The sequence below is a fragment of the Protopterus annectens genome, chromosome 4.part1 (assembly GCF_019279795.1).
Source record: "Protopterus annectens isolate FY-2018-M chromosome 4.part1, PAN1.0, whole genome shotgun sequence".
Classification (NCBI taxonomy): domain Eukaryota; kingdom Metazoa; phylum Chordata; order Ceratodontiformes; family Protopteridae; genus Protopterus; species Protopterus annectens.
Genome location: NC_056734.1, coordinates 172,481,157 through 172,508,888, shown reverse-complemented (window position 1 = coordinate 172,508,888; position 27,732 = coordinate 172,481,157). Strand labels below are relative to the sequence as shown.

The window sequence follows — 27,732 nt, the reverse complement described above, 5'->3', positions numbered from 1 at the left end:
TTTATCTCTACAAGACTAATGATTTTATGATCTCTGATCAGCTGATAATAGCTTTCTCTAGAGCTAAGTTAGACCAGAGTGTTTGTAAAATCACATTGTTAAGGTGGCTTTCGGACAGCGTAGTTTTTGTCTATGACAAATTGGGTCTTTCTTTAACCGAGAAACCAAGAGCTCATTCAGTAAAGTCTGTTGCTACTTCTACTGCCTTTATGCGTAAAGTTCCTATCGACAAAATGTATAATACAGCAGCTTTGTGCATGGTCCACATATTCATATCCCATTACAAGCTAGAAATACAATCAAGAGTCAGGGCATCTTTTGGCTCTACCATTCTTAGGAATTTCCTTCCTCGATACCTCCCAAAGATTTTTGGTAGCTAGGGAATCTGTTCCAAAGGTTGAAACAGTCGACGGAAGGCAACATAGGATACGAAATTTATGTACTCACCATAATGATAGATGCATTTTGTCTTCTTTTCATCCAGTTCAACATCCCTCTCTCCTTTCCCCTTCCAGTTTTTCTCACCTAGTGCTCCTCTTTGATTGAACGGACCTAGCCAAGAACCTTGTCATTATACAATCTCAGTTGGTTGCAGTTTCTCTAGGTCATGTCCTGGCATAGATCACCAGGTATTTCTTTTTGGTGTATATCAAAACTTCAAATGCTGAAAAGTTTGAATTCCAAAATCTCGAACTTGAAAGTTCGAAGACTGAAAATATCGAAGCCGCGGAACATCAAATTCTTTCCCGGGAAAGAATTTGGTGGGCCATTTCTGCAACTTCACTATTTCCTCCACTGTGGTGTGCGATCTCGGAGTTGGTATATTTAAGTAGGGGGGTGTGGGGGGCATAGCCCCCCACATTAGAAATAGTTTGTACTGTTCATGTGTTTCGTATTTTGTACTGGAACAGTGAATTTTTCCCAGGGGAAAAAAAATTGCTATTCTCAGTCTTTGAGGTTTTCAGCTTTCATGGTTTTGGGTTTGAAGTTTTGACACTTCGATGTTGTGATATAGACCCATTTCTTTTTATGAAATAATGAACATTTGTTTATTGATGGGTAGACATATTCAATAAGAGGTATTTGGAGGAAGAGAAGGATTATGAGTAGGGGAGGAGTCAGAGCACTGGAGCCACAGCTTCTAAAAAGCACTGAGGGTGGATACTGTTGGATCCGATGGTTGAACCAGACAAAATGAAGACAACACAGATCTGTAGTTAAGGTGAGTACATTACTTTTGTATCTAATGTTGCCCTTTTTCTTCTAAAAGTGTTTCTATTAATGGTAGTTATTTTGTTACTGTAGGCAACTTCAGCTCTCAAAGTGAATGTATTATGTGTGCAAAAGCCTCTTTGTAATCTTACCTAAATTGGTGAGAGAAAAAGAAAAGTCAGAGTAAGGACCTGGGACTATCAAATGGGCATTTCTAATTAGAATGTGCAGAACTCCATTGCCCTAAATTTCTCTAGTCATTATGACAGTTCCCTATCAGAAATATTATGCACTTTTTATGCCAAGTAAAATATGATAATAGATGCATAGCTTGTATTAAACGTGTCATGGAGAACAAGGGAACTGTCTTGATTTTAAAGTTTCAGAATGTATCTTAAGGGACTTAATTCTAACTTGAAATGAAATTCCTTATTTTATTAGTTTCTATAGCTCTGTATTAGAATGCACCATATAATTGCTTTTAATTATTTTAATTATTTTATTTCTTGTTTTAGATCTTTAATTATTGCCTCTTATTGTTTTCATTAATTACTATTTAATTTCATAAGTACTGTTGTGTGTGCCTATACAAAGATGTTCCATGATTCATTTTGTTTAATCACTTGAATGTCAATGACTAAGACACAGGAGGTTAATAAAGATTTTTCAGCTTGTACTCTGTCATTTTTTTAATTGAAAGGCAAACATAAAATGATTCATTGTATTGAATTTGATTGCAACTTCTCTAGGTCTTTGGACTCTTTCAGTTTAAATCTGACTTTGACTAATTCTAAGAACTATGAGTTTTCATAGGACTATTTTGTTTTTGGTGAAGTCATTCAAGAAAAAAAAAGTAGGAGCCTCACATTCTTTTTGCATAAAACATGCATAAGATACTTATTTGTCATTTTGCAGTCCCTGAAGGTTTTTCGTAATGTTATGTTACTGAAGTACTGTAATTTTATTTTTTTTTTTCAGGGTACTCAAAGTCTGATTGCATTGGCTACTGTTCTCACTCATAACAGTACTATCAAATCCATCAATCTGAGTCGCCCTTTGCTGTATGACCTACAGGTAGGCAATTAATAGTAGACAGCATGGTCAGTTTTCTAGTAGAATGCAGTCTGTCCTGAAGGAAGTGTTTTTCACCTGTAAATGATTGAAAATGTTAATACAGCATTGGCCTAAAAGTATGTAAACCAGTGACTGCGTCTGTAAAGTTCTGCACATTACTAAATAAGAGCCGGCATATGTGGTACTGTAATTTGTTTTGAATTTATTTAAGTAATTGAAAAAGGTGTGAAAAATATTCCACATTTGCATTATTCAGTGCATGGGCCAGTGTATGTAGCACTTGAGTAAGTTGGGAATTTGTTTCATAAATAATTCAAAAATCTGTGAATAATATAGGACTTTTCCAACATTTGGTGCAGACACCCAAACTGAACTATCTTAAAACACTTTGCTTACATGACCGAAGTAAAACTGCTAATCAAAGTACTATTCACTCAGTCGAATAATTTGTAACTGATTTGTAATTATAACCTGGCTTAGTATTCTCTCTGAATGTTTAACCTGGGAACATGCTGGAAGAGATGGCAATACAAAATGGGGAGAGACAAGCACATGAATGCAAAACAAGCATCATACTACCAGCTGGTACTGCATAAAGGGACAGCTCAACTTTTTGTTGGTAGTGCTGTAGTCATACTGTTTTATGTTAGTTCTGGTCAAAGCAGGCTCGGGAAACAAGAATGAATACTGAAATTATCAGTTGTAAAAGGCTAGATCTGTTTATGTGAATTAGTCAGTTGCATAATAGCTGGTGACATTTAAATAGTCTTGTATACTGTATGCTTGAAAAGCTGTATTAACCTATTAGTCATATCATGGATATTTTCACTTTTAAACTTAATACTCTTATCAAAAGTTTCCAGAAACAGTATACCTTATACTCATTGTATACTGTATCATAACAGACTACAATGTATGATTTAATGACTCAGTTGCCCATTTGAGTTTACTTCATTAATGACCTTGGTGCGAAAGTAATGTTCTTAAACCAGGAATCCAATATTTCTTAAATCTCTCCAGCTCATTAACATGTCTTGTATATAGGTGCAAGGAATTCCATAACCTTCCAGCTCTGTGATGTAAAAATTAGTATTTTAGTGAAGAGTTAACAGCTTAACTGTTAGATTTCCTATTGTTATTTCTGATGTATGCATTGTGTTTTGCAAGTACAATACCCAAAATAGCACCCATAGCTTCATCATGTAGAAGTAAATATTGATCCTTAGCGTTGGCAATTCTGCTGGCAATTTTAATACTGACAGCACATTTACTTGTCCAAGCCTTTCCTAGAATTGGACAATCAGCCATTAAAATATTAAAGAACAAGGGACCCAATACAGATCCCTGAGGAATGCCCTTGCCTACAGACTTGTAGTTTGAGCAACAGTTTTTAATTGTTACCCTGCACTTTCTGGACAGCAGTCAATTTGTCACTCATCTGGCAATATAATAATTCATATTAAACTTTTCTTTGATGTAAATAAAAACTTCATGGGACACAGAGTCAAAATCTTTAACAAAGTCTAAGTAGAGGATAACAAGAGCCAAACCTTGGTCAAGAGAATGTATAATGTATTCATAAAGCTTTATTAAGTCTGATAAGCAAGAATGCCCTGGTAGGAATCCATGCTGATATATGACAGTGCTAAAATCAAACATGTTTGAAAGAATTGCTTCGTCAAAGGATTTTCCCAAGATGCAGGCAAGGCTAATTGGTCTATTGTCTTTAGCAGACTTACTGAGATGGCATTTTTGAATGGGAATTCCAGTTGCCTTTATCCATTTAGGTGGCACATAACCTTCTTCTAATGGTCTTTAAAATCGATCAGTGAGACATGGTGTCAAATTTTCAGCAAATCCCTTAAGAAAATATCCATTTAAGGCATCTGATCCACCTGTAGAATTTGACTTAATATTGGACAATGTCTGTTTTATATCATCAGCCTGTATTATTGGGCAGATTCCTTAAATATCTAAAAAGGGAGATCTTATAGGATTATCAACATGTAATCTTTTTAAAAAGCCATCTTCAGAAATATCCTTTGGCTCAGTGAAAAGATTCCCACCATTTATTATGGAAATCCCAGATAAGTCACTCTTTAGATGTCTAAATAAGGCCTTATGATTTTCTTTTACATCAGTAGCCTATTTGCTTTTTCATTCAGACTTTATTTTATAAATTAGCTTGGAATAATATATTTTTAATCTTTTGTAACTTAATGCGTTTGCCATATCCATATTCTTTATACATTCATTGTGTGAAAGTATGCAATTCCACCATTGGGGGGGTATTAACCACAGAAACATTATCAATAGAGACATTTTGGCATATCAGTCTGTTGATAAAGTTATACAATTTAATTTGTCTTTCCTGTATTGACTGAGCATTTAAATCGGGATCCCAATTCAGTGATAGTATTTGATTATTTATGGCTGCAAAGTCTGAAAAATAAACTTTCTGTTCAGCTCCTTCTTCTTATAAATAGGAGCAATGATAGATGCAACCTCAGTTACCACACAAAGAAGATCATACCTCCCCAGTTGAAGCTCATTGCTGCAAGATGAGGCACACAATGCCTTTTTTAACCATACCACATCCAAAATATTATTGCCCTAGTATTGTCACTCACTACTTTTGAATAGCAAGTATACATTCTGTACTAAATTATTTTATTTATAATCTTGTAACTAGAAGTAGGAACATACCAATCAACACTGGAGGTATTTAAATCACCTTCAATAATGTCAGTCTTGTTTTTGAAACAACTTCTAATAAGATGACATAATTTGAGATCAGCCTCAGTGGAAACATTTGGAGGTTGGTAAAAAAGTGTTACATCCCTACTGGATATAGCTGTGTCAATCTTAACTGTAAAAAATTCTGATGACATGGGGGTGTGGCTTGGATGGCAAGCTGAAAACAGCAGAGTTCTTGAGCTCTGCAGTCTTCATTTTTTCCTGACAGGATTTTTTGTTTAAGTTCACCAACAAAGACCTGAAACTACTAAAACCAGATTATGGAAGTTATAAGCTGCAAGTTGGTGTAATTTTTAAGCTAAAATTTTCATATTTTCCTATCAAACTTTCATATAGAATGGACATTGAAATCACATTCACAAAGGAAGATGAGCAGCTCCAAATTTGCTTAGCAAGAAACTCCAATGAAGAAAGAAATACAGGAAATCCTTACTACAGTTCAAGACTCTGTGGGTAAATTAGACAAATTAGACTTAAAAGTGGACAATATAAAAAAGAAGATACCACCAAACAAATAACCTTATTAAATGATGTCCTTAAACAACAAACTGCCCAGATTGCTGCTTTGGAAGATGTAGACTACAGGTTACCAGAAAGAGAGAATAACATAAACTTTCTTCAAGAAAACACCAGACTCATTGAAAAGATAGATGGCACTGAGAACAGATCCAGGAGAAACAACATAAGAATCATGGCATCCCAGAGCAGATGGAGGGGGACAGTATGATTAATTTTCCTAACTTCTTCGATTCCTAAAATCCTAAACCTACTTGAGCACTATCCTTCGGGATAGAAAGGGCGCACAGGTCTTTAAATACAACTCCTGTATCCAGTAAAAACAGCTGTCCAAGAGTATTGTAAGAGTTATCTCTACTCAAGACAAAGACCTTGTTTTAAGAACTGCCTGGTCCCTTGCTCCATTAAAATTGGTGACCAAACTATCAGGTTTGACAATGACTTTTCACCCCTTGTAATGTCCAAAAGAAGAGCATGTGTCCCTCTAATAAAATCATTAAAAAAAGGAAGGAATCAAAGCACAGCTCATATTTCCAGCAAGAATAAGACTATCCCTGCCAGAAGGAAAGAAAACTTTTGACTCTCTCGAAGTATCTACATTTGTCCAAAAAAGAACCATTTAAGTCAACCTGAACTCATGGATTCTTCAATGAACTTAAAAAGACAAGTTTCAAAAAATAAGTGGACTATTAAAGAAAAAAGAAACCCAGAGACAAATGATTATACATAACTTCACACTTTATGCAAGTTTTTGTTTTCTCCCTTCTGAATAATGTGGAATCGTACACAGAAGGTAATGTAACTTTTTTCTCTCCTATTATCTTTCCCACAACAATGCTAACTTTATAAATAATATATATTACTCAAAATTCAAGTAAATCAAAATCTTATCCATCTGCAAACTATTTTATACTTTTATCTCATTATATACATGGCATAGCACTAGTGAAATGGTGTAAAATCACTTATTTCATATATTTATATATATTTATTTTATATTCTATACTTATTTCTTCATGTATGTGCCTTTCCTTTCTGTTTTAGTCCTAGTGTCATAGTATTTAATCACTGCAGGAGAGAGAGAGAAATGCTTTCTGTGTTATTGTTAAGTAATTAAAAAGAAAGTGGTGACATTTTATTATTATATATACATTTACTACTTAACTGAATTTCTGGAATGTGCTCCATTTAGCTAATATATCTTATAGCTGTGTATGGTTGGTAATTTGGAGCCTTTATTTTAAAAAGCCATCATTTTACAAGTTATGCTTAAAAGCTTCACTTCACTCAAAAGTTCCGGCCTGCTTATTTTTTGATGGAATTTTGACAGCATTTATTCATCTGTCTCATCATTATCACATACATATACAGCATGAAATTTCAGTTAAAAGCAATAGAGACCAATAAAAAAACACAAATCCACTAAACTAATGTGATCTGCTATAATAACTTCTTGTTCCCTATATGATTGTAGTTTTAAAAACTCCAATATGTTTGTCAATAAATGGAGGCACCCTTCAGTACTTCTAAAAATATTTTAGTACATTCAGAATCATACCTTATAATATTAAAAACTTCTGTAGTATGCTAATCTTTGAATCACCTTGCACATTACGCAATTCCCGAGGTAAATCCTCTCCTCTACAATGGGTGTAAACGTGTGTATCCTTTCACTATGCTTACATTTAATATGGACGGCACAGTGGTGCAGTGGTAGCATTGTCACCTCACAGCAAGAGGTTCTCAGTGTCACTGCTTGACAGAGGCACAGCAAATGATAGGCATAGTTTTTATTCAAACTAAAGGGGTGGCGAAAGCCACATAACTATGGGCTAGGCTTATAAATGCCCTTGGGCAGATAGCCTAGTATGAACCTATGAACCTATGAACCTATGAACAACAGACGCGCCTCACTATCCAAACACAATATTAATAACATAAATAAACCCTTTTCCTTTAAAGAATTAAAGGAACAAATAAAAAATCTTAAGAGAAAAATGCCACCAGGGCTGGATGGTCTAATTCTGGAATTTTACAAACTCTTACCTGATAACATCTTGAAAATCTTACTCTTTGCATTCCAAGAAGTTAAAACTACAGCAAACATTCCTCCCTCATGGAAATATTCTGTCATCTCTCCCATCTTAAAACTAAATAAAGATCCCAACCTTTGCACATCATACAGGCCAATTTTTTGCTTAACACTGATTACAAGATATTCATGTCTATCTTAGCAGACAGATTAAATAATATTTTTTTAGTATTAATTCATGAAGACCAAACCGTGTTTATCAAAAACAGAAAGGTACAAGACAATATAACTAGATTACTCTCCTTACTAGACTTGGCAAACAAGAAAAAAGTGAGCTTTCTATTTTAAGCCTTGATATAGATAAAGCTTTCGACTCCCTAAGTTGGCCATATCTGTTTAAAGCTCTGCAAAAATACAAATTCTCCTCAAACTTTATAGGATTAATTAAAAAATTATATGAAAAGTCCATAGCCTATGCAAAGATTGGATCTTATCTATCTAGCCCATTCAAAATATTAAGTGGTACTAAACAGGGGTGCCCCCTCTCCCCATTACTCTTTGCCCTGGCTATTGAGCCTCTTGCAAATTATGTTAGAAATAATGACAATGTTAAAGGATATAAAGTGTCAGACACATTATCCCCAAGATACAACTGTTTGTTGATGACCTACTAATAACTTCTAATGATACTGAAAATTTAGTAGATATCACCTGTTACATAATCTAGACTTCTTTGCAAACATCTCTGGTCTAAATTCAATCTCAACAAAACTCAGGTACTTCTAGTGAATAAAATGTTGCTATGAAACTTAGATCAAAAAGAGACATAAACTGGAGGGCATGCATATTAAATATCTAGATATCATTATTGAATCTAATTATAAAAAAATCACTCCCATCTAATTACCAACAACTTATAAACTCAATTACTAGTCTATTAAACAGTTGGAACAGACTTTTCTTTACAATTGAAGACAGACTAACTTTAATCAAAATTATACTGTTACCTAAAATCTTGTTCATTGGCCAAGCTATAATAATTCTCCCACCTGTCATAATTAAACAGAAAATTAATAACTTATTACTCAACTTCCTTTGGTATCCAAAAAAAACCAAGAATTTCTCCTCTGGCACACCACAAGCTGAGATGAAGGAGGTATAGGGTTTCCAAATATGATTTTTATTTAAACGCTGCATTTATTAACATAGTGTTGCTTTGGGATAATACTTCTTATGCATCATATTGGAAATCAGTACATGAAACCTTACTTCCTAATAGCAATAGGACATTGCTTGAACCATATACTCAAATACATACAAACATCTTTATATGTATGTTAAAATATACATTCAAAGTGAAAGGTCAAAACTTGTTCTTACATCTCTTATAAACCAAATATTGCTGTTGTTTAGAAAGCTTATGTTTTCTAATCAGTTAATCAAGACTTTATTAATAATGTTTCCTATTGCTTATGCAAGTGAATGATATATTTTGATACTCAAAAAATGTTAGAATTTAAGAAGGGTGACCTATTATATTGGAATCAATTTCTCTCATCTAATAAAATAAGTTCTGCAGACTATTTGATGAGCAGATATAGTTTGCAAAATTGCAATTGGCTGGACATCCAAACTTGTAAAGATTTTATACATGCTAAGCTCGTACCCTAATTAGAGGCATATAGTAAGAGTAATTTAAAAATATTGGATTTTATCTCAACAATTATTAATAGCTCTCTGAAAAAGCACTTCATATATATCTGTTGTTTATAAAATTCTCAGAAATTATTTTAGCAAAACAGGTGTTTCTTTTTGTAATTATTCAAGTGAAGTTAAATACATTCGGTGAAGGAATCCACACCTTCCCTGTTCTGGCATGTGTAGAAATTTTTACATAGATGTTTTTTCACCCCACACAGACTAACAGTGATGTACAAGAAAGATGAAATACACTGCTTGAGATGTGGACACCCTGATGCTGACTGGATACATTAGGTTGTTATTTGCAAAATAATTTCCCCATTTTGGTTACACTTTAAATATCTTTGTAAAGCCCTATGGAATGACAACTGTGTAATTTCTGACTCCCTTATCCTTTTCAATGTTCCTGTTCCTGAAGCCATTCCTAAAAATCAAACACTTTTACAATAGTCTATCCTCTCTGTAGCAAGGAAAATGGTTACTAAAAATTGGAAATCCCAATCTACTCCTGTTTATAGTTGAGTTTATTCATCTTGTGAAATACATTTGTAAGAATGAGATTGCTACTATTAAAGCAAGGACTGACAACACAAGTCATTATTTAATTGCTTGGACAAAATTGTCTAATCTGTTAGGGAAATATTAAATGTTTTCCTGTGTATATTGCTTTTTTAGTTGTTATGGACATTGTACGTAGTTTGTTTTTTCTTGTTACTATTCTGTTAAGTTATTGTGTTATAAAATGAATATAGAACTTTTGAAAAAAAAAAAGGAATTCTGATGACACAACACAACATGATCCAAACTTAACAAGCTTATTACATGTTTAACATGTGGATGCCAAGAAATTCACGTGTAGAGGTGAATCTCGAGAGGTGAATCTTTATATCCATGTTAACAACACATAACAATAGATGTTAAGTTGTCTATCTCGCCTTCATTCTTGCTGGATGGGTTCGGAGCCGACCTCGGCTCCGACTCGGCCACTCTAAAAGCTCGAGAGTTGGTTCCACCGGCTCGAGGCTCCCCTTATATCCCACAATGCTAGGCGAGAGTTACCTCAGATCTCGTTTGCCGCTACAGCGATCGAGGTGTTGGTTTTCTACCGGCTTCTTGGTAAGTAAACTTTCAGTAAGTTAGGATACTTAAACCCCTTTATTTTTGATTTTAACTACTTTTTCCCTTAGTTTAGTGGATTTCTAACCCTTTTTTCATAAAATCCCGTTTCTTTCCACAAGAACTTAAAAGTTCTCCCTCGGGCCTTCAGGCCTTTCCCCCATTCCCTAGTGGTGTGTGTGTGTTACTCTTAATTAAAACCTGTTGATAGTTGTTTTATTTTTGAGTTTTAAAAAATAAGATAAAGTGTAATCAGTGTGTCTGACTGAGTGTGTGTGGTTACACTTTCTTGTTCTAGGATGTCTAAAGACACAAAGGTCTCAGGCTTCAAGAAGTGTGATGCGTGCTGTCAGAAAATGTCTCTGACAGACGGTCACACTTCTTGTGTCTACTGCCTGGGGCCTTTGCACCTGCAGGACTCCTGTGCTGTATGCCACGGCTTCAGTCCCAGGGTCCTGCAGGAAAGAAAGAACAAGTTGATCCTAAGGGGTCTACTTAAGCCTGAGGATTCCCTTTCTGTCTCTGGGAAGCCCTCCAAGGCTTCTAGGTCCTCGGCTCCAGCTACTGAGCCGAGACCTAAGGCTATTAAACCTACGTCTGCATCGGCTCCGGCTGGAGCCGATGAGTCTACAGCTTCTGTGGTTCCCTCGGCTCCGGCTGGAGCCGAGGTATTAGAATCCTTGTCGGCTCCGACCAGACCTTCGGAGCCGACATCTAGGAAGAGATCTAGGTCACCATCCCTTGGCTCCGTTCATTCGGCTCCAGCATCTCCTCTGCTGTCTGAACGGAGCCATAAATCTCACTCCTCTAGGTCATCGAGGCTGTCGGATCATGACCTTCAGAGGGTAGTGAGTCGACTTCTTAAGTCCGAGGCACTGGCCCAAATGCTTCAGAGCCCGACTCATCAGTCGATGCCTGCCCCTGTCCATCAATATGTTCCTCCTCTGACACCGTTGAGCTCGGAGCCGGGGCGTTTCAGAACCGAGACTGTGGTAGCGTCGGAGCCGATACCGATGTCTTCGGCTCCGTCATCGGCTCCGATTTCTTCTTTCAAAGATTCTCGGCGCCGGACTTCCCTCGTCGGCTCCGAGGGGGTGAGTGGCATCGGACCCTTGTCCGAATTCGCTCTTCCTCTCGGAGCTTCGGCGCTGGTGAGTTCGGCTCCGACATCGGCCTCGGAGCCATCACTGTCGGTGCCGAGGGAGGTTCTCAGCTTCTCGGAGCGGGGACCTCTGGCTCTGCCTGACAGGGGTGCGTTCGAGGTCATGCGGAGTGTGTTAGAGCCTGGCTCTACTCCACAGTCGGCTCCGTCCGTCCCTCCCTCTACGGTGCCTCAGGTCAAGTCGACTCACTCCCTCATCCCGGACCGCAGAGAGCCAGCTTCTCAGGAACCCCCTGTGGGGATCTCATCCTCTTCCGAGGCCTCTCCTGATTTGGCAGAAGAGCCCCCTCGGAAGAGGAAGTGTAAGAGGAAACACATTGACTCACCTGAGTCCATCACATCTGACACAGATTTAGAGGATTCCGAGGGTTCCCCCCGTTCCCCTTCTGAAGATGTCTCTTGCAGACATTCTAGAAATCCTCAAACAGAGGGGAAATTGGCCAGCCCTCAACCCTTCGGAGGATGAATCTGTGTACCTTGAGGCGTTTGGCTCTCGTCCTTCCACCTCCTGGGTGTCTCCTCCCTTTGACCCCCTCATGCAGGTGGTAGCTAAAAAGGCATGGACGGCTCCTGATTCAGTGGACCCCACTCCCAGGAGACCCTCAAAATTCATAACGGCACCAGCAGACAAACAGTTCTTGACAAAAGGAGTTTCTGTGGATGCTATGCTGGTTGCTGCTGCCACTAAGAAGGAACTAGCTGATCCTTCAGTACCTGTCCATCCACCTAACAAGGAATCTAGGTCCATGGACAGGTACGAGAAGCGGATGTTCTCGTCAGCGACATTTGCTATGCGTTCGCTGAACTACCTGTGCCATTTTACTCGTCTTCAAAGGGACTTGATTAAAGAAGCGAGTGACATGTTGAAGGACCCTACAGCTGCGGGTTTTCAAGACAAGATGAACACTCAGCTGGCTACCCTTAACTCCATAGCCAACTCCTCCATGCGCCTCCTTTCTTATGCGGCTGATGGAGCGAGCAGGGCCGCAGGGACAGGTGTGGCCTTACGTAGGCATGCCTGGATGCGGCTATGCAATTTTGCGGACCCCTTCAAGACGTCTTTCACTAATTCCCCGTTCGATGGATCATCTCTCTTTGGTCCTCAAGTGAAAGAAACCTTGACTAGGTGCGAGACTGATGGCAAGACTCTTTCTGCCGTCGGAGTCCGTTTTTCTACTCCTCCTAGGCCTTACCCCAAAGGCCAGAAAAGTGGGAAAATGTGGTTCCGTAAACAATCTCAAGGGACTTCACCTGACGCACAGAGTCGGTTCCCGCCAGAGGCAGAGGCGGAATAACAATGGTAGACGCCGCCTCGAGGCAGGGGGGCTCCGCAGAACCAGGGCAATCGAGAAGCTTTCTCTGATAAGCCCTTTCAGCATCCCTGAGGTGTTGCCCGACTGTCCACCTTCGGAGGCAGTCGGGGGAAGATTGTCACTGTACCCAGAAGCCTGGCTATCCCTGACTCAAGACAAATGGGTACAGTCCGTCATTTCCGAAGGCTATTCTATTCCCTTTCTTCGCATTCCAAACCAATCAAAAAAATCCCTTCCAGATGTTCCACCCGCTCAAAGGGATCTAGCGGTTTTGGAAATTTCAAAGCTGCTTGCAAAAAAGAGCAATTCAGCCAGTTCCAGCAGACCAGCAAGGATCCGGAATCTACTCAAGGTTCTTTTTAGTTCCAAAAAAAACGGGACTGGAGACCAATTTTGGATCTCAGTATCTTGAACAGATCAGTCAAGAAAACAAGATTTCGGATGGTCACGCTGCAGTCCATCCTTCCCCTATTGGGAAAAGGAAACTGGATGTGCTCTATAGACCTTCAGGATGCGTACTATCACATAAAAATGAACAGACGCTCCAGAAGATTCCTCCGCTTCAAGCTGGGAACCAGTCATTTTCAATTCAGGGCCCTGCCCTTTGGTCTCACCACTGCCCCCCGGGTGTTTACCAAATGCATGGCAGTGGTAGCTTCTCACCTGAGATGACAAGGATTCCAGGTGTTTCCATATTTGGACGACTGGCTCCTCACAGCTCCCACCAAGCATCTCCTTCTGATGGCCAGGGATTACACTTTTCGCATTTGTCAAAAGTTAGGCATTTCAATAAATTGCGAAAAGTCTGTTTTGTCGCCTTGTCGTACTATTACCTTCATAGGCGCAAATCTAGACACAGTAGACATGTCTGCGAGACTAACGGATCAGAGGATAACAGACATACACAAACTGGTCTCACTCCTTTTCAACAACAACAGAATCAAAGCCAGGTTAGTTCTGAAAGTGTTGGGAATTATGGCGGCGGCCATACCTCTACTTCCATTAGCCAGATTCCACATGCGAATCCTTCAATGGATGCTCTTTACACAATGGTCATACCAGCAACTTCCAATGTCCCACACCATTATGATCACGCAGGCGTGCAGAAATCATCTCATGTGGTGGATGTCTTCCCTCAGCTCTTGTTGGGAAGACCCTTTGTTCCTCCCCCTCCGGTTGCTACTCTGACAACGGACGCCTCCCTGATCGGGTGGGGGGGGCATTATCAGGGCAGGATGGTCCAGGGCACATGGCAACCAGACGAATGCCACTTGCACATAAATGTTCTGGAGATGAGAGCAGTGCTTTTAGCGTTGCAAGCCCTTCAAGACTCTCTTCCCTTGGGAACGATTGCAATCCAGACAGACAATATGTCTGTAGTGTGGTACATCAACAAACAAGGCGGAACCAGGTCCTACCCCCTGTGTCGAGAAGCACTCAGATTGTGGCAATGGGCGATTTCTTCTCAGCGGTTTCTGATAGCAATGCACATCCCTGGGAAGTCCAATCAAATCGGACAAGTTGAGCAGAGCTATCCTCATGCCTCACGAGTGGTCTCTGAAAGACTCTGTTGTGAGAGAAATTTTTCTCAAGTGGGGTCAGCCTTGCTGCGATCTTTTTGCTACTCCCCAAAACAGCAAGTGCAGAGATTATTTCACTCTATTCCCTTTACCAGGCCAACCCAGCAGAGACGCTCTAGTCCAAGTTTGGCCCCAGGGACTTCTGTATGCATTTCCTCCCTTCCCACTAATCTCTCAAGTGATACAGAAAGCTATCACTCAGAAGGCCTCGTTGATCCTCATTGCTCCTTACTGGCCTCGACAGGTGTGGTTCCCCTTTCTACATCAATTTCTATTGGAGCGACCTTGGCATCTGGACCTAGTTCCAGACCTTTTGATCCATCAGTCGGGTCAGTTTCATCGCTCCCTCCTCTCTCTGAACCTCACTGCTTGGTTCCTCCAGTTCCAACCTTAGCCAGGCTTCCTCAATTATCTCACTCCGTTCGAGATATTTTGATAGCTTCCCATAAATCTTCCACTCAGAAGATTTATTTGAGTAAGTGGAAACGCTTCACATATTGGGCTCAAGGAAGGGACATAGATCCTTTCACTGCTTCCATCCAAATAGTCCTTGATTTTCTAGCTGAACTCTTCCATGCAGGTTCATCTCCTTCTACTCTTAAAGTTCAGTTGGCAGCTATTTCTAACTTTCATGTGGGTATTTCTGAGTCTGCCTTAATGTCCCACAAGCTTTGCAAGGCCTTTTTGAAAGGAGTATTTCTTCTCAGACCTCCTATAAGAAATCCTCCTCCTCCATGGGACCTAAATTTAGTTCTGAGTTCCTTAATTCTTTCCCCTTTCGAACCTGCAGCCTCCTGTTCTTTAAAATTGCTATCATGGAAAACTCTCTTTCTGGTAGCTATTACTTCAGCTAGAAGAGTTTCGGAACTTCATGCACTCAGCTGTCGACCTCCTTATCTGTTGTTCCATAAGGACAGGGTATCCTTACGAACCAACCCGTCCTTTTTGCCTAAGGTAGCCTCGACGTCTAATCTAAATCAAACCATTGACCTCCCTGTGTTTTTTCCAGAATATTCCAATAGGTCTGAACAAAAATTACACTGGCTAGATGTTCATCGTCAGTTAAGGTACTATTTGGATAGAACAAAACAATCCAGAAAATCTGACCAGCTGTTTGTCTCCTATGCAGAAGGCAGGAAGGGACTTTCAGTTTCAAAGGTATCATTATCTAGATGGCTAACATCTCTGATTTCCCTTGTTTATGAAATTAGACACCAAAAGCTGCCTAACAAACCTAAGGCCCATTCCACCAGAGCTTTGGCTACTTCCATAGCCTTCCAAGACAGACTGCCTATTGACACCATTTGTGCAGCGGCTACTTGGGCTACTCCTCACACTTTCATTTCTCATTATAAGTTGGATTTAGCTTCTAGGCATAGAGCTAACTTTGGTTCCACTGTTCTCAGGAGTCTGTTCCGTTAGGCCACCCGGGACAAGGTGCTAGGGACGCGGTCCCATCCAGCAAGAATGAAGGCGAGATAGACAACTTAACATATAGAAGTTATGTTCTTACCATAACGTTCCATGTTAGTTGTCTTCTTCTCGCCTTCTTCTTGCGTCCCACCCTCCTTCCCCCTGGCCTGGACAGACCTAGAGGAGTTGTGATTGTGACCTCTCTTTCTACCACCTTTTTACTTAGGCATATGCTGCTTTGCATATTTCCTGAATCAGGATGTAGGTCACCCTTCTTTCTCCCAGTTGTTAGAGGTGGACTCTGTTTATAGTTATTCTGTTACTATTATAAGCTGGGGTTAGCTTACAAACGAGATCTGAGGTAACTCTCGCCTAGCATTGTGGGATATAAGGGGAGCCTCGAGCCGGTGGAACCAACTCTCGAGCTTTTAGAGTGGCCGAGTCGGAGCCGAGGTCGGCTCCGAACCCATCCAGCAAGAAGAAGGCGAGAAGAAGACAACTAACATGGAACGTTATGGTAAAAACATAACTTCTATTTATGATTGGAGACCTGATCATAACTTTTTGTAGTGGAACTTTATCTGCTCCATGCACTACCAGTTACAGGAAAAAAATGTGTAGGATCAAGAAGTATTTTACCAGTTTTGAAAGCCAATAAAACACTTAGTGCCGTAAGGTAGCAGGCAGGAACAACATACCTCTCTGAAACTAATGGCTTTAAAAGCTGTCAGGCATTCATTCAATCAGACTTTTTTTTTTTTGCTTATAAGATGCTTACTCAAGTACAACATACATTTAGAAGAACAGTGGTAGCTTTCATGACACTGGACTGGTTTTACAAAATAGTATATAATGTTGCCGAAGATTAATAATACTGCTGCAAAAACCCTTTTCAAAGAAACAGTACATTTTGTGAAGTACATCAGCATTATTTGGTTTTCAACTAGGACAAGGTAATATTGAGAACAAATCCCTCCTTTCTCCCAAAAGTGGTCTCATAATCATCACTATAACCAGTCTACCAATGTTCCTGTTTTCTTTCTTCATTTATCTATTAAGGAAGTAGACATAATCCAGAAAGCTTGAGGTCAGGTGTGGTATCCTACCTGTGATCCAGAGGGTGACAGGACTAACAAGAAATAGAGAACAAACAATTAGTCCCGATAAAATGACTTTAGCTGGCAGATCTAGGAGGAACTGTCTCTCTTATTCACTCCCTGTGGAGGGGAATAAAGACACCGTGTTGTGACATGTTGTAGGATCATAGTCAGGGTGAATGATGTATTTTTATGGGAACAAATAAATGTTCCCCCTGAAATGAGGAGATATATGTTACAAATGGATATTCCTCATTCCTCACCCATTTATGTTATACTGCCAGCACTGGAGGACATGTCAAATGCTGCCTGTAGTCATCCTGATAGCTAGCCATCCATCCATAAAAAGGCCAGTAAAATGTATAAAGTGCCTCAGACTAATACTTTTCTTTTCCCTCACCTTCAGTGAAACCCAGCAGCCATATCTGCTGTTTCGCTTGCTTGCTATAGGTTGATCGTGAACACTAATCCTTCTCCTGGTGACAAGGAAGGCAAGATGTTGGACCTCCTAGGTAAAGAAATAGTTTATTTTTTTCCACTTTAGCTTTTAGTGTTCTCAGTTATCAGGCATAGATGTAGGAGTTGATGCCTTGTTATGTGAACAGTCTTAGGAAACTTGCTACCACACATCCTACAGAAGATGTCTGTTTTCTGAGGCACGCTGTTTTTGGCTTGTCTGAAGTATGCAGATGTGCTTTGAAGAGTGTGCATAATTATGCAGATACTCTGTCTATGGCCACTGCTATTGCTACAGTGTTGAGAAGATATGCCTAGGCATGTAACCAAAAGACCTCCTCCTTTCCCTACAAAGCTAAATAAGTAAAACCAGTCATATTCTGGCAAACAAGGAACTTAAAAGAGAGAGCCAGAGGGAAATGATAAGAAACTGGGGTCCTTTCAGGAAAAGGTGACAGTCAAACAGTACAGAACCAATATGCCAGCATTGTACTGCCTCCCCTTCCTCCACTCCAGCCAGTATCTCCACAAACCTGTCCCAGAAGCTGGTTCTCAATTGGCAGGAGATTGTCTTAGACCATTGGGTGTTAAAAAATTAGCATCATGGTGCAGATAGCACTAGATACAAAAACCTTCTTTCAGGGAAATTCCTCCTTACTTACTGAGCAAGTACAATATTTTCCTCCGGTTCTTCATTCTTTACACACCCTAAGAGTAACAGAGCCAGTGCCTGTTTCTAGTACCAAAGAAAGAGACCTCTTAGTGAGCAATACCAGATCTTTAATTTCTAAAACTGTATGTGAAAGTGCTGCAATTCAGAGTGTTGACTCTACAGAACATCTTTCCTTTTGTTCCTCTCATGAGTTACATGATAACACTAGACTTAAAAGATGCCTATTATCACATCCCCATAGTTACAGATGTCAGGAAAGTCCTGAGGATGCTCATCATTATGATCACTGCTGCAGTAGCCTAAGCTAATTGGGTTATACTCTGCTTAGGATATAGCAACCGGCCAGCTTCCAAAGCTTCAGGACACTTTCAATACCCCCAAACCATTAGTCAGCTTGAGCTGAGGTGACTAGGTTTGGTTGACAAGCCCTTTTGAGCTTTCCTGCTGCCAATTCAAAGATTGAAAGTCTCCGAATGCTATTCTATTGCTGGGCAGGTAAGTTCCCGTTGGAGAAAAACACTTTGCTTTACTTTTTTCTTGAGGAAATATACTTTTTCTTTAAAAAATGAAGTAATTTAAGCTAGGAAAAGTGTTTTTTTGACTGTCTCATGAGTTTTAAGTACTTTTAAATGGAGCACACTTTTTACTTTTTGTGGCAAAATGTTGCTAAAAGTTGTTTAAAACAGTATTTTACTCTAAAGAAACTGTTATTTTACTTTTTGGGTCCAGGGGAAGTGTTTAAATTGCTTTTATTCTGTTTTTTTTTTCCTGGAAAATTTTTTTGCCACTTTCCTGTTTTACCAACGTATTGCTGCTGAACTTCCCTGCGAAAGACATACCATTTTCACCTTGACGATGGAAGAATATACCAGTTCCTCAGTTAAACCTTCTTCTGGACACAAAACGAAACAATGGCTGGCTAGCCAGGTTGCACCAAGCTGCCAACAGGTCAGCTGGGACATAGGTGTAAAAGGTGGAGGGGATGGCCAAGTAGGGTCAAGATTGGTCATAAGAATTAGAGAAGGACAAGCTAGTTGTGGAGGTATTGAAAAGGCCAGGAAAAAGCAGATCACTGTTTTTGATTCTTACCTCTGCAGCTTTCCCCACTCAACCCACCTCCTAATAAAAGCAGAGGGAAGATGGAAGCCAGAATAGGGTAAATCAAGAGGTAAATAAGATACCTGGTGATCTCATTAGAGGTCTAGAAGGAATTTCCTGTTTTTTTCCCACTGGGTTTTTCAGGTTTTCAGCTCCTCCTCCAGGTGAGTCAGTTAGGGTAGTCTATGCTGTTGCAGTCATCTAAGAGAACATCAGGAAAGGTAAGGGAGGCCAAGGTACATTGAAGAGGGGAGGTCTCAGGACTCTTTAGCTGGTCTTCTCACAAACCAGACAGCGCCAAGGGGTTGTTGCTGGAGGACTATCCAACCTGGCAATTTTCCTTGGCAGATTGTAAGGTGGCCCAGAGGAATTAAGTGAAATTGTTATGCTGTGGGAAAGATGAATTAGAAAAGACTGATACCAACAGTGCTGCCTGTTGCTTTGTAGTGTTTAAGGAACAGCTGTGAGGTAAAGAAATGGTATCCCTGAAACTCCTGCCTTGCGCACATCTCCAAATAATTGACTTCTGTCAGAGGTAATTGGCAGTAATTTGGCAATAAACACATGGCTGAATCCTTTTAATCCATCTGATGTCTCTATTTCATTGATGAGATAATGGTGATGCTGAAATATTATGCTATTTGTGGATGCAGTGTGCTACTCGTGGTTCAGTATATTACTGTTCAACATTATTTTCAGGTAAATGAACTCTGTCAGTTGTGGCATGAATGTCAGTTTAGTAAGGGTCAGGGGAGCTGTATTGGTCTCAGACAAAAGATTATTAAGCAACCTTTGCTGTCATAGCAGGGGTAATTTGTCTCAACCACAGGTGGGTGGCTCTGCTGTGGACAAAGGTGGTTCTTTAGACCACTCATCTTTTTCTTCATATTTCTCTGGTGTAGTCTAAAGAGTCACCATGGACCTGGGGTTCAATACATTTTCTGCAACTGCTGGGGTCCCTTTTGTGGGCAAAGTTGAGACTGTCTTGTCAGTCCTGGAAGAATGGGCAGAAAATGTGCTTTTTCTTAGCTAGAATGTTTTGTCCATCCCCGTGGAAGTTGGCGCTATCAGTAATGGGTCTGTTAACTACAAAAACTTGTGTCAAAAAGAGACAGAAATATTTCTCGTGTCAATTACCCTGGACAGGAGTGATTTGGCTCAGAGTTTTGTGTAAGCTCTTGACCCTTCCTAGGAGGCTGTTCCTGGTAAAAGAAAAAAGGGATTCATCTTTCCCTGTAGAGATTCAGGAAATTGAACTTAGAATGGAATGTGAAGGGACAGATGCAGTTTTTTTCTCCTCAAGTTTCTGATTCAAATTCTGAGGAGAAAGTGGAATCTAATTTCCTTATGTGCTAGTCTCTTTCTCTGAGATGAGTCAATGTTTTCAGTGGGATTTATCAGTCCCTCAGAAAATATGATTTGTTATAACTGGAATTTCCAGAGCCTTCACCTATCCCTCTAGTTTTGTTAGCTTTGGAGGATGTTTTCGTTACAGCCTGCAATGTCCCCGAGAGTCAGTCTGTTACCCCTGAAAAAGTAGATAGATTGTATAAAGTTCCTCAGTCTTTCAAGTTTTTATACACCAATCCCAGACCTGACCTAGCAGCTATAGCTTTAGTGAATCTAGCTGCTGCTGCTAAAAACTTTGTTAATTCTAATCCCTCTCCTTCTGATAAGGACGGGAAGCCTTTTCATAAGTTTGGGAAAGAAAGTGTATGCTACTGCAACTTGAATTTTTAGAATTCTAAACTGTCAGGTTCATATGTTGAAGTTTATACTGACTTATTGTGAAAGTATGAAAAATGTTTAGCTGCAGTTTCTTCTTGTGAGGAAAAATCTGCCTTGTTTAATTTAGTTTCTTCTGTTTCACAGGTCACTGCTCATTTGGTCAATGTGTGTTTATGATGCTGTGGATACGACCTTCAGGGTTGCTGCCACTGGAACTATTTTAAGGAGGTTTGCATGGTTGCATTCTCAGAACCTCCTAGAAGATGTTAAAATGAAATCTGAATTCCCTGTTGTACAGAGATTTAGTTTTGGATCTTCTACTGCAGAAGTTAACTAAAAGTGAGATGAGAGGGGAAAACTGATTCAGGGAATCACTCAGATTTTTCAGGCCTCCTTGTCTAGGTTTTCCATTAGGGTTCCAAAAGAATTCAGGAATCCTCTGGAAAAAAAAGAACAGTCAAATAAGTCAGAATGACTATATGAGGGACCCTTGTTCTCCTCCTCCAGCTTGGCAGTTCCTTAGTCCTCCCAAAGCTCAATTTCAAAATAGTTTCACTTCACAACATGATACCACTTATTCCTCATTAGAGCATCTTTGTGATCTTAGATTTAAAAGATATATACTATCACGTTGTTATTCATCCAGAGTCCAGCTTCTTTTAAGGTTTTGTGTGTCTGGATCACATTATCATCTCTCTGTCTTGCCTCCAATACTCCAACAATGTTCAGAAAGTGTCTAGCTGCTGTGATTACCCAATACAGTCCGCAGAGTATTCACATTTTTTATATTTCAGTGACTTGCTTCTCTTTGCATAGTCTTTTTCAAAGTATCAGGAATCTCTTTATTGAGTAAGGGATCTCCTTACACAGGCAGTATTTCTAACAAAACATTAAGAAAGTCTTTTCTGACTCCTCATAGGATTGTTTTTCTGGGCTGTCTGCTAGACACTTCAGTACGAAGAGCTTTTCTTTCACAGGAAAGGCAGATGTATATTTAGATCTATTCCTGGGGCTGTCCCAGATTCTGGGTCTCATGGCATCTTTGATTTTCATGATAAGTCTTGCAAGACTCCAAATGAGAAAGCTACAATGATATTTCAAATTTCTATGTTCCCAGCATCAATGCCTATTTTCTTTTCAAATTCCTCTTAAGATTTGTAAAAATGGAAATCATGTGGTGGAAACGGTACATTTTTCAGAATTCAGTTCTCCCATTCTTGCCTCCTGCTCCAACGCAGTCAGTCACAATGGGTGCTTCAGACTTTGTTTGGGGAGCAGTAGCAGTGGGTATAGAAGTGCAGGGTCTTTGCTACAAAAAGGGCAGACTAAAACAAATAAATAAAATGGATGCTAGCTCTTATACATGCTGTCAGCTCTCATTATCTGTGGTCTCTGGGACATTTTCAAGTGTTCACAGACAACAAAACAGTGATGTGATACATGGACAAGCAAGGGAACCAAATCTTACCCCCTCAGCAGACTATCCATGTTAGCATGGGATGTAGTATTATACTACAGTCTCATTCTACAAGCATCTTACATCCCATCAGAAAAAAATTATGTTCATAGGTTCATGTGACAGACAAGCTGAGCAGGACCAGAGTAGACTTATAAATAGAAACTGAATCGGTTGGGGGGGGGGGGTCTTCCACAATTTGATCCATCTATTGGAACACCTTAAGTAGATCTGTTTGCCTTTTCTCTAAATAATCAACTGGCAAAATTCTGTTTGTGGTTTCCATGCAAGAAGGCCTGGAAGACAGCTGCCCTTTTTCTTCCTTGGACAGGAATGTTCTTGTATGCTTTTTCACCCTCTCCACTGATTTCTAGGGTACTTCTGAAGACTCAAGAGGAATCCCCAAAGATCACTATGGTGGCTCCCTTCTCTCCCAAAGAACAATGGTTCTTCCTTCTGTTAGAATTGGCCAGGGATAATTTCCCACGCTTCCTCACAGACTGGAATGACTCGCACAAGATTCAGGTTGTTTGATAACATCTTAACCCCAAACAAGAGCAATTGACTGACAGGATAAGGTTTTAATACCTTTTAGGCACCTTTTTGTTTCTGAGGATGTGCAGCAGGTTTTAATGGAGGCAAGAAAACTTGCTACTAGAAAATCATATATAAACAAACGGAAAGGTTTTTCTAGTTGATGTCAGCAAAATAATCAGCACTCATTCGCAGTTAGTGTTTCTTTTTTTAGTATTATAATATCTGTGTGAGTTACTATCCAGTGACCTGTCTTACTCCTTTATTAAGGTTCGTTTGTCAGCCATTCAGCATGTCTCCCCATGGATCCCCCTCATTCATGCAGTATCATATCAAAATAGTTTTGAAGGGGGGTTCTGAATATGAAGCCTCCCAGAAAACCAGTGACTCCTCCTTGAGATCTTAGTTTATTGTTAGAGAAGCTAACACGTGCTCCATTTGAACCAGCTCATTTAGCTGACTTGAGGGTGTTAACACAGAAAACAGTTTTACTCATTGCTTTGATACCTTCAAGAAGAGTATCTAAGTTGCAAGCTCTTATGATGGGTCATCCTTATGTCATTTTCCACAAAGATAAGGTTTACTTGAAAACTAATCCTTTGTTTTTGCTTAAAGTGCTATCTAAGTTTACCTTAAGCCAAGCTATCAATTTCCCTGTCTTCATAAGGCAACCTAAAAATGAAGGAAAAAGGGGTCTATATCAGAATCATGAAAGCGGTCTTTCACGAATACATGTTCATCGACACATAAACGTCGAAGAACGAGAACAGCGAAGTACCAAAAGAGTGAAATGGAGAATGCCGAACAGATTTTCTTGGCCAGCAGGGTGATCGTGGGGATGAGGAAATGAATCCTTTTCCCCACTGTTGTGCAGTCTCGGAGTTGGTATATTTAAGTAGGGGGGGTGTGGGGGGAGCAGGGGGACTTGCCCCCCTCCATAAACTTTGGAAAAAGTGTTTTAGGTAAGGTTTATACAGTTAGGTTTACCTTACCTGTATGGCGCTGTTACTTCCGGGAATGCATTCGGTGTTCTCCATTTCACCTTTTTGGTACTTCGCTGTTCTCGTTCTTCGACGTTTATCTGTCGATGAACATGTATTCGTGAAAGACAGCTTTCGCGATTATAATATAGACCCAGGAAAAAGATACTGTATACCTTGGACCTTCACAGACACCTCATTTACTATCTTGATAGAGCAAAATCTTTCAGAACTTGTGATCGGTTATTCATTTCTTATGAAGGTAAGAAGAAAGGACAACCTATGTCAAAGCAAATGGTTGTCTCAGACTATTACCTCTTGTTACTCCCAGCACAACAAAACTGTTCTAGGCAGTGTCAAGGCTCATTCTACCAGGGCCCTTGCCTCATCTGTTGCTTTTTGGGAAGAGTTGGATTCTAGAAGCATTTTAGAAGCAGCAACTTGGTCCTCTGCAATACTTTTACAAAGCACTATAAACTAGATTGTTTCTCCAGGTGTAAGACAGTACCATTTCCCAGGGTCTCCTGGGCTCTTCTCCTTCTGCCTCCCAGTTCTTTTAAGCTGTGGTCGTCTTATCTATATCAACAGGCTACTGCAGCAGTGATCATAATGATGAACATAGTACAACTGTGTAAGAAAACTTATCATAACAGTACATGTTCACATGATCACTGTTATATTAGCAGCACACTCCATCCTTTACAAAAGCTGGGGTCAAAAACCATAGTCGCACTGTGTAGCAAAAGTCTGGAATATGATTCCTGCACCAGTCAGGGTGGTACATTTCTTTCAGTTGCTGCGCAGCAACTGAAAGAATTCCTCTCTTAACTCCTGGCTTTGCAGTTGCTGCTCTCCTGGATAAAATTTCAGCTCCTTCTCCTGTAATGCCTGTATACATCCTATCATTCCTTTTTCGTATTTCTTTTAATCTTATTTCCCTTACTTTTAATCTTGCTTTCAGTCCTTACTTCTTCTTCCTTCCATACCTACTCCACGTATTACCTCTAACAAGTACTTTTTCTCACTTTCTTGTCTCCTTCTGCCCTCCTCCTTATCCACTGTTTAAATTTTCCACTCTGACGTGCTTTATGAGTGAGTAATAAACTCTTTCACTTATAACATGTCAACGCATTTCAGTGCTACATGATATTGTATTCGTCTTGTTTTAATGATGGTCTGTGTGTATTTTTCTACATGCCATATATGTATTAATATTTATATTAATTTGTATATTTATAGTATAATTTAATATGTCAGTTTTCACCTGGAGCTTTTCTCCCCAGTTTTCCATTGAAAACAGATAAAATTATCTAGTTGGACTTACCTGGTAAACAACTGTCTATAAATACATAAATAAACTATCTATAGCTCCAAGGGTGTTTACAGAACATATAGCCTCAGTCATAGATTGTTATAGACTGAATGACATTCACATATTTCCTTATTTAGATGACTTACTTAATCTTTGCAGAGTCTTTATCCAAATGTCAGGAGTTATTATCCAGGGTTATGTCTCTTCTGAACAGTCAGGGCTTCCAGATAAATGCTAAACATTTTTCCTTGACTTCATCTGTTAGGATTGTGCTGCCTTCTAGATTCTTCTCTCCAAATGCCTTTATGACACAAGATAAAGTGGATTTTTATCTGAAAACTTTCATTAACTTCTGCAGTCATTGTCAGGGTTCTGCAAGAGAATTTCTTAAGATCCTAGGGTTCATGCTGTCTATGATTCTCAGGATTCCTCCAGCCAGATTAGATATCAGAAAGAAACAAAGGTTTTTGAAAAACACATGGACACAGCATTTACAGCCTCTTGAGCATCAAATTTCAGTTATTGCTTTCTAAAAACCGAACTGCATTGGTGAAGGCAATAAATTCAGCTAAATGTAGGTCTCCCTTTCTCTTCTTAGACCCCAAAGCAATCTCTCACCACAGAATCTTCAGATTTTGCATGGGGAGTAGTTTCCAAGGGATAAAGTTGCAAGACCTGTGGAGTCATTCAGATCATTCAGAGAGACCAAAGCACATCACTATAAAAAAGATAATGGCAGTCATCCATGTCTTGAAATCTCTTCATCACCTATGGCCATCTAAACCTCTACAAGAGATTGTAGGCAATACCATAGTCAAGTGGTACATAAGCAGGGAGGTTCAAGGTTTTGCCCCATATGCAGGCTGGCTTTGATGCATTGGGAAGTAGCTCTACAGCATTCCTTAACCTTCAAGCATCTTACCTTCCATCAGAGCAAAACGTAGGAGCAGACAAGCTGAGAAGGACAAGGACAGACCCTCACAAATAGAAGTTGAAAGAGTGAATTAGGGGGTCTTCCAGGTTCTGGGCCAGTTGTCGGGAATGCCTCAAACAAATCATTTACATCTTTTCAAAATAGACAGCTAAAGAAATTCTGCACCAGGTCTTCAAAGAAGCAAGCCTGGAAAATAGTTGCATTTTCATTCCCGTGGATGGGATAGTTACTTTTTGCTTTTTCACCCTTTCTGTTGATATCCAGGTTAATTCTCAAAATTCAGAAGGACTCACAAAAAAATCATTGTGGTAACTCTGTTTTGGCCCAGGTAACATTGGTTCTCCCTTTTTGTGGAGCTGGGCAAGGGCATTGTCCACAAGCTTTCTCACAGACTGGATCTGCTTTCACAAGACGTGGATAGTTTGATACACCCTGGTCTCAATCAATTTCAAATGACTGACTGGATGATTTAGTTCTAATATCTTTTAGGCACTTATTTCATGAGGGTGTGCACCAGGTACTAAAGAAGGCAATAAAAATGGCTACTAGAAAATCCTATATTGGTAAGTGGAAGTGATTATGTTCATTATTCCCACTGTTGCAACAGCCTTGAGGCTATATGGGCTGCTTCCAGCTTAGGAAGCAACAACTAGGCAGCCACAGAAAGCTCTGGGTCCCCACCTCCACACACCTTCACCCTCACTGTTGATTGGCTGTTCCCAAGATGGGAAATCAGTAGTCAGAGTGAATATTTCTTCAGTACTTTCTTGCAGTGTTGAGAAGAAGCATTGCATGCTTCACAGGAGCAGAAATTCACTAAGAGATAAGTCCTCATTGGTGAAGTCCTCAACATAAAAATTATTGTTCCTTTAAAAAATGTGTGTGTGTATATATATATATATATATATATATATATATATATATATAATATATATATATATATATGTGTGTATATATATATTTTTTATATATATGTGTGTGTGTTTATATATATATATATATATATATATATATATATATATACACACACACACACAACACACACACACACACACACACACATATATATATATATATATATATATATATAGAGAGAGAGAGAGGGATATAGATATATATATAAGTGTATATATGTAAATATATATATATATATATATATATATATATATATATATATATATATAAAGGATATTTCCACTTTAAGAAACACAGTATTTTTTTCACAGTATTGGAAGCTTCTTGTCAGGGGCAGATATTTTTAGTGTCTGGTGTTTGTTAATTTAATTGGGGCTATTTTGTGGGAATATATATACATATACATATATATGGGTTACCCTGACTTAATCGACAGACCCCTCTCGAAACTCACTCCATCGATGCTGCAAAACATCGACAACCCGACGGCCGACGTTGCTCACACTGTAAGTAACCATTTGGCCAGAAACCTGAACTTTGCCCCGTATCCCCACAGTAGTACATTCTCGGAGTTGGAATATTAAGTAAGGGGGGTGTGGGGGCGAAGCCCCCCACGTAGGGAGGTGTGGGGGCATAGCCCCCCCCACATGTGTGTGTTTGTTTTAATGGTAAG

General features: G+C 39.5%; 1 protein-coding gene across 2 annotated transcripts in view; it reads left to right on the top strand.

Moving 5' to 3' along the window:
* The window catches only part of LRRC34 (leucine rich repeat containing 34), a 958,875-nt gene that overhangs the window by 475,369 nt on the left and 455,774 nt on the right, over positions 1-27,732 (top strand). For both annotated transcript variants that reach the window (XM_044070081.1, XM_044070080.1), the window contains one exon: positions 2,191-2,286. In XM_044070081.1, coding sequence (XP_043926016.1) covers positions 2,191-2,286 — 96 coding nt within the window. The remainder of the gene's footprint in view (positions 1-2,190; positions 2,287-27,732) is intronic.